General features: G+C 35.1%; 1 protein-coding gene and 1 long non-coding RNA gene across 5 annotated transcripts in view; one reads left to right on the forward strand and one right to left on the reverse strand.

Annotated features, from left to right (window-relative positions):
- Nucleotides 1-8,196, forward strand: part of Eps-15 (Epidermal growth factor receptor pathway substrate clone 15) — a 42,581-nt gene extending 34,385 nt beyond the window's left edge. For 3 of the 4 annotated variants that reach the window (XM_067775324.1, XM_067775321.1, XM_067775322.1), the window contains one exon: nucleotides 3,853-8,196. In XM_067775324.1, coding sequence (XP_067631425.1) covers nucleotides 3,853-5,036 — 1,184 coding nt within the window. In that variant the 3' untranslated portion in view covers nucleotides 5,037-8,196. The remainder of the gene's footprint in view (nucleotides 1-3,852) is intronic. The other variant, XM_067775323.1, reaches the window with a different exon arrangement.
- Nucleotides 1-13,170, reverse strand: part of LOC137245142 (uncharacterized) — a 44,282-nt gene extending 31,112 nt beyond the window's left edge. The window contains exon 1 of the long non-coding RNA XR_010951258.1: nucleotides 13,037-13,170. This is a non-coding gene — a long non-coding RNA (uncharacterized lncRNA). The remainder of the gene's footprint in view (nucleotides 1-13,036) is intronic.
- Nucleotides 13,171-13,430: the final 260 nt, after the last annotated feature.

The raw sequence follows: 13,430 nt of genomic DNA on the forward strand, positions 1-13,430 counted from the left end.
GAAAATGAGAAAAATCGGTCGAAGCCACGCCCAGTTTTTATACACAGTCGACCGTCTGTTCGTCCGCTCGGCCCTTAACACGATAACTTGAGCAAAAATCGATATATCTTTACTAAACTTAGTTCACGTATTTATCTGAACTCACTTTATCTTGGTATAAAAAATGGCCGAAATCCGACTATGACCACGCCCACTTTTTTGATATCGAAAATTATGAAAAATCAAAAAAAAATGCCATAATTCTATACCAAATATGAAAAAAGGGATGAAACATTGTAATTGGATTGGTTTATTGACGCAAAATATAACTTTAGAAAAAACTTTGAAAAAATGGGTGTGACACCTTCCATATTAAGTAGAATAAAATGAAAAAGTTCTGCAGGGCGAAATCAAAAGCTCTTGGCATCTTGGCAGGAATACTGTTCGTGGTATTACATATACTATAAATAAATTAGCGGTACCCGACAGATGATGTTCTGTGTCACCCTGGTCCACATTTTGGTCGATATATTTAAAACGCCTTCACATATACTACTAAGGGCCACTCCCTTTTAAACCCTCATTAATACCTTTAATTTGATACCCATATCGTACAAACACATTCCAGAGTCACCCCTGGTCTACCTTTATGGCGATATCTCGAAAAGGCGTCCATCTATAGAACTAAGGCCACTCCCATTTAAATACTCAGTAACAGCTTTCATTTGATACCCATATCGTACAAACAAATTCTAGAGTCACCCCTGGTCCACCTTTATGGCGATATCTCGAAAAGGCGTCCACCTATAGAACTAAGACCCACTCACTTTTAAAATACTCATTAACGCCTTTCATTTGATACCCATATCGTAAAAACACATTCTAGAGTCACCCCTGGTTCACCTTTATGGCGATATCTCGAAAAGGCGTCCACCTATAGAACTAATGCCCACTCCTTTTAAAATACTCTTTAATACCTTCCATTTGATACCCATGCCATACAAACACATTCCAGGGTTACCCTAGGTTCATTTTCCTACATGGTGATTTTCCCTTATTTTGTCTCCAAAGCTCTCAGCTGAGTATGTAATGTTCGGTTACACCCGAACTTAGCCTTCCTTACTTGTTTTTTTTTATGCTAGGGGTTCTCTCCTTTAATATGCTACCACCGGACGGGTTGATAAGTATATTTTCTGGGTTGTAATGTTTTAACGAGGGGCGAACCCGCTTAGAAAGATTTTTTCTAAAGTATTTTTGATGTTGCTCTCACCGGGCCTTAAACCCTTCGATGTGGCAGGTGAGCGGCAGCTGCATGACAATATGAATCCCAGAGTTGTGGCGCTATCTGCTGCTAGAGGTCGCAGTAAACGGCTACCGTTTGCGTAGCTGCAGTTTACTGTGACATCTAGTGCTACTTGTCGTATCTAGTTGTTCCTGTCACGGACGCATCTATAATTGGAATTATTAGTTAATTTGTTTGCGAACGATACGCAAATGCTGTAAGCCTGCGCCCACGGCGATTTTTCTGAAGCTGCTGCTGCGATTTGCTGTGATTATATTGTGAGTCATTTAAACGTAGCGTATTACACATTTATAGCTTTCACCATCCAGCAGTCAAATCGGGAGCACATACCAGAAAAATCATTATTTTTTAGTTTAAAAATAAACGCGCTAACTGGCGCCCAACGTTGGGCAAAAACTTGTGTCGCTTTTTCATTGACACAAAATTCAACCACCTACCTCGGCTGCCGTTTCGAAAACACCTTATCTCAGAATTTGGTTGAAGAACGCCTTATTTCACAATATTTTTCATAATCGCCCCAGCTAATGTCAAAGTGGATTGAATTTTATAAAATATTTTTTCTATTATTTTTTTTCGTTAATTTTGAAAAAGACTTACATTAATTATATACGAAAACTGTGCACAGCACTTTCAAAAACAGTTTTCGAAAAAATTTCTAAATACGAAAAGTGTTTTCATATATTTTTTGAAAATCAACTTTTTGAGCTTAGCAAGCATTGTGGATAAAACAAGTGTGATATCTTATCCGTCAACTACCTGACAGAATGTTCAATATGGCTACTTTTAAGCAATATGGCAGCGTTTTGACAGGGTGTTCAATATGGCGGCGCATAGCGCCGGCTATCTTCAGCGAGTGATAGAAAGAGATATAGAATGAGACAGCGATAGTCAATAAAAAATCAGGTGATCCAATCTATTTGTAATTTTGACGTCTATGCAGAAGTTAACACACTTGTCTTATCCACAATGATAGCAAGTTCGTAGCCCATTTTTGTGCAAATTAAGAAAAGCACACGTTTGAAGTTTTTGAAATTATTTTTCCGAAAGGTTTTTAGGCTAGGCGCGAGTTCGCCTAAATTTTAGGTACCTAAACTAATATTCCACTGGAACTTTCCAGCACTGCAATAATTTAGGAAAAAGTTGTCAAAACTGTGCGAGTTGATTTGAAAACCTAAATTGTTTATTTCTGCTAAGAAAATAATAATACGGGAAATTTAGTATTTTTGATGCGCTTTCACGTTTAAAAAGAAGATATGTAGGTCAATTAGGGTCCGCGGTAGGTACCTATCCCAAGATAGCAGTTCAAGAAAATGCAGTTGCTCCGTTTTATAAGGCTTTTTTTTCGGACATAGTAGAGCACGTGCACAATGACCTTTTCCACAATCTCGAATTCAATACTGTGATGTTGGTACGCCTCCAATAACTTCTTTAGGCCAATTAGTGCACTTGGCTGCCAAATATGTTCAGATTGCGGTCCATATTTGAGAAGAATCCAATTCTTGTGTCGCCAACAACAGCTTGAACAAAATTGAGCTCACCATCACGTACAATCGATCGGACCTTAATCGCAGCAGGGGTCATAGCTCTATGATCTATGATTTGCTTAAATTGAATGGACAATAGCCATTTATTTGCATATACAATATTGAAAAATCAATATTATTGTTTTTGAAATTTGACATTTGAATTTAGGTTGAAAAGTATGCTCGTAAAAATTCTAAATTTTTATTCTGCACTGCCTTGCCGACAGTTTCCACCGTGGTGTGATGGTAGCGTGCTCCGCCTACCACACCGGATGCCCTGGGTTCAAACCCCAGGCAAAGCAACATCAAAAATTTTAGAAATAAGGTTTTTCAATTAGAAGAAAATTTTTCTAAGCGGGGTCGCCCCTCGGCAGTGTTTGGCAAGCGCTCCGGGTGTATTTCTTCCATGAAAAGCTCTCAGTGAAAACTCATCTGCCTTGCAGATGCCGTTCGGAGTCGGCATAAAATCATGTAGGTCCCGTCCGTCCAATTTGTAGGGAAAATCAAGAGGAGCACGACGCAAATTGGAAGAGAAGCTCGGCCTTAGGTCTCTTCGGAGGTTATCGCGCTTTACATTTTTATTTATTTTTTTATTTTTATTTTTTTTTTTTACCGACAGTTTCCAGTGATTTAGGTTTTTTCTCTATTTAGGTAGAAATTTAGGTCAACTCGCACACAGCCGTAGATTCGTTTTAGGTAAATAGGAAAAAATAAAATGTAAAAAATCAATGCGAAGATCGAGAGACTTCAAACTTGCATGTTTGCTTGTTGTTAGGCCTAACTTAATGAGTCCACAAAACTGTACACTTAAAAAGCTTATACTAGTTCTTATTAAAAATTAAGAATTTCTCAAGAGGATTTTTGAAAAACTCTCCATATGTTTACTCCTATTTTTTTGGTCACAACTGTAGAGTATTGGAACGTTTTTTCGTAAACGCCGCAAACCTGCTTCTCCAACCTTGACTAGCGATAAATACAAACTCAACTACCATGAACGCTTAACTAATATATTTCTGTATAATTTTTATCAACCTCTTTTTTTTTTAGATGACGACAAAATCAAACCCTTCAATACAGGTTTCCCAACGAATAACATCAACTCAGCAACATTTGGTCTAAATAATAAATCTACAACACCACTTAGCGTTGAATTCCTTAATCAATTTGATGCATTCAATTTGAATCCAAGTCCTGCACCATCACAACAATCATCGACATCGGGCGGTTTGACAGGCATTGGTATTGGGGGCGCTGGCGGTACACATAATAGTATTAGCAGCTCCAGCAAGAAATGGAAAAGTGTGACGCCACTTCCTGTGCCAACAACAGCAAATACTGGTAGTCGCGATAATCTTTTTGATGACTTTGCTAATTTCGATGCTTTTGGTGCAATGAAAACAAAATCAGTTGGAGATTTGGATGCTGCCTTCAAAAGTAATAACAATGAAGAATTCTCAAAAACAACAACAACTAAAACAACAAAAGCGAATGACTCCTTTTTCGATGCATTTAACGATAATTTTGATAGCAATAATCAACTGGATATAAACTCGTCTAATATGAATAAGCCAACAAGCATGAACAAACGAAATGCGAATATTTTCGACGCATTCGGTAATACTAAAACAAATTTAGATGCATTCGATGCATTTGGTAGCAGCACCTTAAAACTTAAAAGTGATGCGACTGCAACAGCAGCAGCATTTGAACATAAAACACGCGCAACAACAATAACTAAATCTTCAAAAGTCTTTGACGATTTCAATAACGTTGATAGCACATTTGAAGATGATTTCTTTAAAACAAAAGACAATAATGCAAATTCGACGAAAAAGACAGTGTCGCAAGATGATAATTTTGCAAAATTTGATGAATTCGAAGTAGACACCAATAGTTTGAATTTTACAAATGATTTCGATACAGCTTTAAATAATTCAATTAATTTGGGTAATAATGAAGAATTCAAATCATTATCGCCAACACCATTAACAAATAATACAATATCAACCGGTTCAGCAACAGCAATAACGTCCTGGACAAAGTTAAAAAATGTCACAACTCTGAGTAAAGTCTCAAATCCTGATATGGCGTTAGCTACGAGTGGTGGCGGTGGTAGCGTTGTCGAAAATGGCGTTAAAGTTGCTGAAAAATTTGCTGCTGACTACTCGAAAGCGGATACATTCGAATTGGATTTGCAGGAGGCACTAAAACGTAGTGTAGTGGAGCAGTAATTAGGTATATATATTATTACATACATTATATATTTATATTAGGGTGGGTCAAATTTATTGTTGAAAAGACACATCCAGTTTCTGCATCTATGGGTCATACTGAGTAATATTGTCCATTGGACCATAGGTCTGAAATGAATTTCGAGCCTCCCCAATTTTGTTAGAAAATTGTATACCCTAATCCGAATAGCGGCTCTCACAAATAAAATACATGAAAATAAATGTCAAATTCGGATTCGGATTGGGATATAAAATTTTCTAACAAAATTAGGGAGGCTCGAAATTCATTTCAGACCTATGGTCCCATGGACAATATTACTCAGTATGACCCATAGATTCAGAAACTGGATGTGCACCTGAAGTTTTTTTTCCCCCCATTTTTCCCAATACAATTTGACCCGCCCTAATATATATATATATATGTTCACACATATGCTGGCATATAAAATGCGGGCTATTCTATCGTAAACCGATGATTTGTAAATGTATGAATTATGGTGAATTTTTTTTTTCATCTGCATAAGAAAAAACCGAGGTTTTCAAGTTAACATTTTTCATTAACGTTCAGCGTAGTATCCACATCAAGAGCATAGTGAAAACTTCATTAAAAAAAAAACGCTCAAGAAATATTCAAGAAAAATTTCTATAAAACTACTTTTATAATCAGTTGCGTGCACTAAAATAACAACAAAATTATTAAAAACTTAATGAGTTGTTTTCTTGTAACCTTGAATTGAATTGAAAAAACAAAAACAATGCTTTTCGAAATTTTGTTTCGAAAAAATTCAAAAACGTTTTCGAAAAAACTAGAAAAACGGAGCAATGTTAGGAAGCTCTATATTCTCAAAGTTGTCATTGTTTTTTTTTTTTAATTTTTTGCAAATAGTGTTTTAGATTTTTTTTCCGTACAAAGTCTACATAATTTTGTTTTCCTATGGTATAAAATTTGTAGCTACTTTCTGCAACTATTCTACTTCCTGAAATTTTTTATGCTACGGAGCAAAATTTTTGGCGGAACCCCAAAACGAGTCGATTTGCAATGAAATGACCCATGTACATGCATACATAACTATATTTATGTAGTTGTGAATACGAAAATAGCATCAAACGACAACCAACATATTTCTCCTATTTTATTTATATTTATCAATTTCAAAACAAATTTAAATGTATTCTTCAACGAAAACTTTTCAAATCAATTATAAAAAAATGTTCGAAAAAATTCAAAGAGGGCCCAAAAAAATACATAAAAATTTCGAAATTTTAAAGTAAAACTAGAAGAAACTTTTTAGGCATGCAGTTTTTAAGTAGTTTGTAAAATATAAATTTATACACACTTTGAATTGAAGGAAATCTAAAACACGCTTCGGAAGAAAAATTGAAAAAATCAGTCAGAATTTCGAGAGACATCAAACTTGTACTTTGCAAAAATGTATTATACTTAGAAATTTGCTGAAGGCTCTAAACAAAAATTTCGAAATATTTATAAAAATTCTTGAACACTTTCGACATGGGTGTGTGAAATTGTTTTGAATAGCTTATACGTTATACATTTCACTTAAGTTTTTTTCTAGATTTAAAGAAAATAGAAAAAACCCAAAACGACTGAAAAAAAATTTGTTAATAAATTTTGCACAGTATATATTAGACCGTTTCACATACCATTTTTTTATTTCTTCTAAGCATGCGGAAAAGTGTAACATAGGAAGTGAAAAAACAGCGATTTGAAATAAATTTAAACCTATATTAGTATGAGGTATGTGCGCACAGTTCATATACCCGGCTGGTGGTGGCGTGTGCCACCTACCACACCGAGGGTCCTGGGTTCAACTCCCTGGCAAAGTAACATCAATATTTAGAATAAGCGATTTAGCAAAGAGTGTTATTCTGCCATGAAAAGCTTCTCAGCGAAAATTCATCTGCCTCGCAGATGCCTTTCCAAGTCGGCATACAAAATGTAGGTCCCTTCCCGCCGATTTGAAGGGAAAATTAAAAAATGAACACGCCACAAATTGGAGGAGAAGCTCGACCTAAATCTTCTCGGCGGTATATCACGCTAAGTATTTATTTATTTTATCTCTAATTCCCTTCGTTCTAAACTTTTTATTTGTCTTTGAAAGACTCGGTTTTTTTTTTAATTTTCGTTATTGTTTTGTAACACTTTGATCCGTAAGAAACTTGTTTTTACATGCAGAACTTGTTTACTTTAATTTCGCGAATGCGGGCTACAACCCAATTTTTTCCGGTTTTTGAATTAAAACTGTTGAGAACTTTTAAAAAGTATTGAAACTTGTTAAACTTGTTTTTAACTTTAAGTAGATACGGCTAACTAGATACGACTTATACGGCTTTCCAATCAGTTTTCTATGACAAAAAAATATATAAATTAAATCGATCAAACTGTAAACTACGTGCTTTGTCTCAAACCCAAACGAAAACTTTGAGCTTATTAGCAACGGTCTAATATGCAGTGTGAAAAATAACGTAAATACGTTTATTAACTATTTTACATTTTCTTTTATTTTAATTGATTATAAAAAAAAATGAATTTTATAACGAAAATTAGTTTTACCACTTTCGAAATATTAACATTTTGAGAATTTAAGGAAACTTTTGAATAAGTAGTTTTGTAGTCCAATTCACGTAAGTCTAACAAAGTAGGAAAATGAAGTCTCTCGAAATTGGCAATAGTTTTTCGAACGATATTTCACATTTTTTTCCATATACAAAATTAAGTTTCACACACTTATTATTAGTGAAAGTCTAAAACTCCCTTCGAAAAAGAAACTGATAAACGGATTTGAAAATTTTCATAAAGAATTTTAAAAACTTCGCACTTTCCAATTTTTTCAAACACCTTCTCGAAATTGATTAATATAGTTTTCGTTGCACATTTCATTTAAGCTTTTTATTTATCATTAACAGATGTAAGAAAAGTAGAAATAACTGCAAATAATTGTACTGCTATTTTTAACTCGCAGTTGTACATATGTACGTATGTAAATCTGGTACTGATATTGATTGATATGTTCGCTGCTGAGTAAAAGATCGAAATTTCTCGGCTACTATTTGAAAATGGCCTAAATTACTATGGCCCGGTTTTTCAGTAGCTGGTTAAGCTAAGCTTTAAACCAAGTTTGCTTAAACTCTAGTCAAATTTAAACTCAGTTAAACTACTGAGCAGTTTGCAGTCACAGTTTAAGGCCGCCTTTGGGGTATGCTTTTTGTGCGGCGACATTGGCTTTTTTGTTATCTAGATAATTTGTAGATACGGCAACAGCTGATTTTGTTTACCCAACAAACATGGAAAAAAAATTCTCCAGCAAAATTTATATATATAGTTCTTGAGTTGATATCCAACTGCATTCTCCAATCACCATCCAACCTTAGAAAATTTTGTAAATTAAAAGTTTTCGAGTTGATCTCCAACGTCATTAATATTTTCCAATTAATATCCCTAATTCCGAGAGATCTTGAGAAATGTACAGTTCTCAAATGAATATTCAACAAATTGCTCCAGTTGATATCCGACATTGGATATCGAGTTGAGGTGAAGTTGAAAAAAAATCTCCAAGGTGCTACCACCAAAGCAAATACCTATTTATTGTGAGAAATAAACATCTAATTGATAGCAGTAATGAGGCGTAAGTAACCAAAAATAAATTGTATATGCGACCGCCGTGTTGTGATGGTAGCGTGCTCCGCCTACCACATTGAAGATCCTTGGTTCACGCCCCGGGCAAAGCAACATCAAAATTTTAGAAACAAGGTTTTTCACTTAGAACCCAATTTTTCTAAGCGGCGTTGCCCCTCGGCAGTGTTTCGCAAGCACTCCGTTTGTATTTCTGCCATGAAAAGCTCTCAGTGAAAACTCATCTGCCATGGTAGGTCCCGTCCGGCCAATTTGTAGAAAAAGTTAAAAGCAGCACGACGCAAATGGAAGAGAAGCTCTGCCTAAAATCTCTTCGGAGGTTAGAGTGTACCATTTATTTATTTTTTAAATTATATATATTTCATTTTATTTTCGTGATAAAACTGTAGTATGGAATCTTACATTTTAGTCCAGTTAAAGAACCACAAGTTCTTAATTAATCAACTTAAGTAATAGCATTTTTGCTTTATAAAAAATTCTCTCTTTTGCTGAGTACGATATGATTCTCGAGTTGAACCACTGTTTCGAAACAACTTTAGAGATTCTAGAAGTATCAACATGAGCTCTAATGGTACTCAAGCTCAAATGCTTGTTGGGTATATTCGAACCCATTTCGAACGAATGGAAATAACCGATAGGTTAACTAGAGTTTACCCAGCCAGATCGGCCGCTTAAGCTTAGCTTAAACTTCAGTTAAAGTAGACTGAAAAACTGCAGAATAAGTTTAAGCGTAGTTTAACTGACAAACTGAGTTGAACTTGTACTGAAAAACCCGGCCTAAGTCATAAATCAGGATTCGACTAAAAAATACGTGCTATGAAAACATATTTCGAAACCCCCTTATTTTATTTAGCTCAAAACTGATTGAATTTATACTGAAAAAAAGTCTGCAATAGTTTATTTTAATATTGAGCATTCATCAACTAATTTCTAAGATAGCACATTTGTTTATAGGGAATCCGCCATATTATAATGGTTAACTCAGCCGTCGTTATGTATTTGTTCAATCGCGGTGTATAGTTATAAATACAAATATAAATTATGCATTACCCAATTTAAATATACGTTTTAGAAATGTAATAATATTATAGGAATTCACCATAATAATGGTATTATAATTAGATATAACTGATGTTATTGTAAAATGCGGGCTTAGCTCGTTCAACGACTCACACAGAAGGTGATATTAATATACTTCGTACATATATACTTATATACATATATATGTATATACATATGTATTCTTATTATTTTTTCATTCTTATGTCATTAACGTCTGTGCTCAGCTGTTGTACTCATAGTTTTATTTACGACATTAATATATCACTATTTTATGATTTGAAACTATTGTTCTGAAGTTTTGCTTATGAAGGCGAAAGGATAAAATCTAGTAAGTAAAGATTTAAACTATGTTTACACGCTTATTTGAAATACTGTGCAACACTCCTTTCGGTATTGGACCAAACCAGCTCTTAAGCAAAAATATAATTTTCCAATACAGAAGTGGAATAGTATATATCACCTGAAGACTTGGTCATGTGTCGCTATGCATATAGAGATAAGCTGTGACGCATGTCATTGTCAATACCTGACCTTTAGGGTTGTTCGAATAGTGTGTATTCTTTAGTGAGTACTCTTAGCTTATATGCTGCTCGGAAATATGCGAACAAAATCAAGACCTCTACACATTTTTCAGGCTTAGTTCAGAAAGTTGTAATTGAAGTTCAGAATTTTAAAGTTGAAGTTCAAAGTTTAAATTTTCAAACAACAAATATAAATTCTGAACGACAATTGTAATTTTCTGAGCTTCAACTGCACATTTTTGAACTAAATCGAAAAAAGGGGCCCAATTTACCCGATTCAAATTTAAAAAAGAAAAAATTGCTTTTCTGTCAGTGTGAGCTTTTACAAGTAATAAATCTTGCTATTCTTCCATTGCCCACCTATCAAATAAAATAACAGTTGCAGGGGGAACGGCTGTCGCGAATGGCCAGAGAATGGATGAAAAGTTTGTGTTTTGCTCGCGGTTAAATTGAAGTGCCATGAATTGCCCTTTTATGTTTCAAACCAAATTTTCTCTTAAATATGGGCGAATCCCAAAGAAGGTCTACCACGAACTAAAAATTCAAAGTGATCAGGTTTTATTTTGTTCATTTGCATTGAAAGCTGAACATGTATATGGAATGGATTAGAAATGAAATTTAGTTTTCCATAATCCTAGACAGAGGATTATTACATTAAAAATAAAGTCGAAAAAAGTTTGGAAACCGGAGTTATTCTGATTTGATTTTATAACTATCTGTGTCGCGTCCGTTACCAAAAACTACATAAGTTGTTCCTATAAGCAAACATGCACTTCAAAAAAAAAACTTTCAAATGCAAAGTAGACATGTGCACTTCTGTCACAAAAACAAAAACAATTTTTCCCGAGCAGTCGAATGGGCTATTTTGTTGGTGATTAAAATTTATCGCGTCCGTTACCGTAAGTACAAAAATTCAAGTAACCCTCCGATTAGCGGTGTATAAATTCAACACATCTTAGCGTTGTCGTCTGGCCAGACGAAAATTTGCACTTTGAACTTTATTGTATAACTCCGATGACAATTCAATATTACTTTGCGAGAATTCGATAAATTAATCGATAACACAGTTATCGGTAAAGATTTGTGTTTACTTTGGCATAACAGCCATAACAGTCCCATACAAACCCGCCAGTACCTAACCGTGGATTTTGAGACAGACGTGGTAAATCACGCGTATCACACGTGGTGAATCTCACGCTTGCGAAAAGCGGAGACACAACCCTCTGTTGTATTTCTGTGTATAACCAACATAGTTGAATTTTTAAGGCTGTTTAACTCTGTAATATTTTCTGTAATTTATTTTGCTTTTGAAAAAATTACCTATTTGAAAAAAAGCTGGCTGAAAAATATTGGCATAACAGCTTAAGTTAAATCAAGAATGGAAAATCTTGGAAAATTTGAGCAGATGTGGCAATTTCGCTCGTCCGTTGAACGAAATATTGACAATCTATTGATCATCGCTAGGAAATTAGCGACATTCCATCAACTTAGCAGCACTTTAGCAATACTACCCAATATTAATTGTGCATTAAATCTAAAATATACAACTCAAAAATGACTCCGGTTGTTATGTCCGCAGCATTTATTTGGTGCAAATACACCATAATAATTTACACGGCCAAAGCCATAATAATTTGCACGGGTCATCAATTCTTTCTCTGATTCAAAAGCTGAACTACCAGCGCTACCGTCATCAGCTCAGTGTCATCATTGCCAGTAGCGCCAGTAACACCAAACTCGTGCCTGACACACAAAGGTCGTTTCACTCAATAGCGCAAGTGAAATGTACTACGCACTCACTACTAAGTAGCGTCAAAAATTCGTTTGGAGTCATTTCGTCAATGAGCTACCATTGAGCTGACACCGCATTGGCGCCGACTCCATGCAATTTACATCACTAAAATTGCGCGAATGCCCAGGCTCATGACTTTGTTAATCCAGATGGTGAAAACGAAGACTCAAATGAATGCAACCTTGCAAACAACAGCCGTCATTTTCAAAGTGTAAAATTCTGTGATACAACGAACGGTAACGCGGTTAGGCTGTTTTCGGTAAGTGTTGCATACTTTTCTGCGCACTTGATTTTGTTTTACAGATTTTTGGCGATGGAATTTTAGCTAAGCGAAGTTGGAATATTAGCCGTTTTTTTATACACGCGTATACGTTTACGTTTGCGCGTGAAAAAACGCCTATCCTCGCTTAGATAATGCTTAGGAGACCCATCTAGCGGCAGTGGTTAAACAACTAGCTACAGCTACAGGGCGTACCGAAAAGCGGAGACACGACCCTCTGTTGTATGCCTGTGTATAAGATATAGCTAAATCAGTTGCGATGAATTCTGGACACACATAGAATTAGTGTAGAGGGTGAAACAAAAACACATATTTCAGTTACATCTGAGTATAATGCGTATTGATATTTAGTAGTACACATTTGATGCGCAGCAACTTCAGAGGTGTATTTAAAGTTTGACGCTTAGCAGTCCATATAAAGTATAAGCGTATAGACGTTTACGTGTAAAAAAAACACGGCTAGTATTTTAAAACAGATTTAACCCACATAGCAGGGATCAGGAATGAGTAGTTGTAAACTGAACGCGACATAGGCAAAATAAAATATGATTTTAACTTAGTTAACACTGTTTGACACAATTTTATATGTGCTCTCTGTCAAAAATGCTTCAACAAACTTAGTCACATTTTATTTCGATTATGAATATGCCCCAATATACTCGGATCATGATATAAAAAAACGTGTACTCATACTTAGTCAGGGTTATTCAAACGTAGCGATTCGTATCAGTAATTTGGTTGAGAGTCTTTTTCATCCTGACACCGCGTTAGCGTTGAACGTGAAAGATCTGACAACCGAAGATGCTGATATCCGAAGTGAAGCTACTTTTGACAAACACATACGATATGTTTTCTCGAAAATCTGTATATGCATATGTACGTTTGTATGTATTTAACGTTTTGTTGTTGCAAGAACACGTGAACATGAGTATGCACATATATACAAATTCATTTGAATGAGTTGAACAAAGCATAGGGCGCGTTCCAAAAGCAACACTACTGGCAAAGTTGATTAGTGATAACTTCTTGGAACGCAGAGTTGCAACTTTACGGCAAATTAGTGACCATAAAAATTTTCCGCTCCATT

This window comes from Eurosta solidaginis, chromosome 3 (genome assembly GCF_040869045.1).
Source record: "Eurosta solidaginis isolate ZX-2024a chromosome 3, ASM4086904v1, whole genome shotgun sequence".
NCBI classification, from domain to species: domain Eukaryota; kingdom Metazoa; phylum Arthropoda; class Insecta; order Diptera; family Tephritidae; genus Eurosta; species Eurosta solidaginis.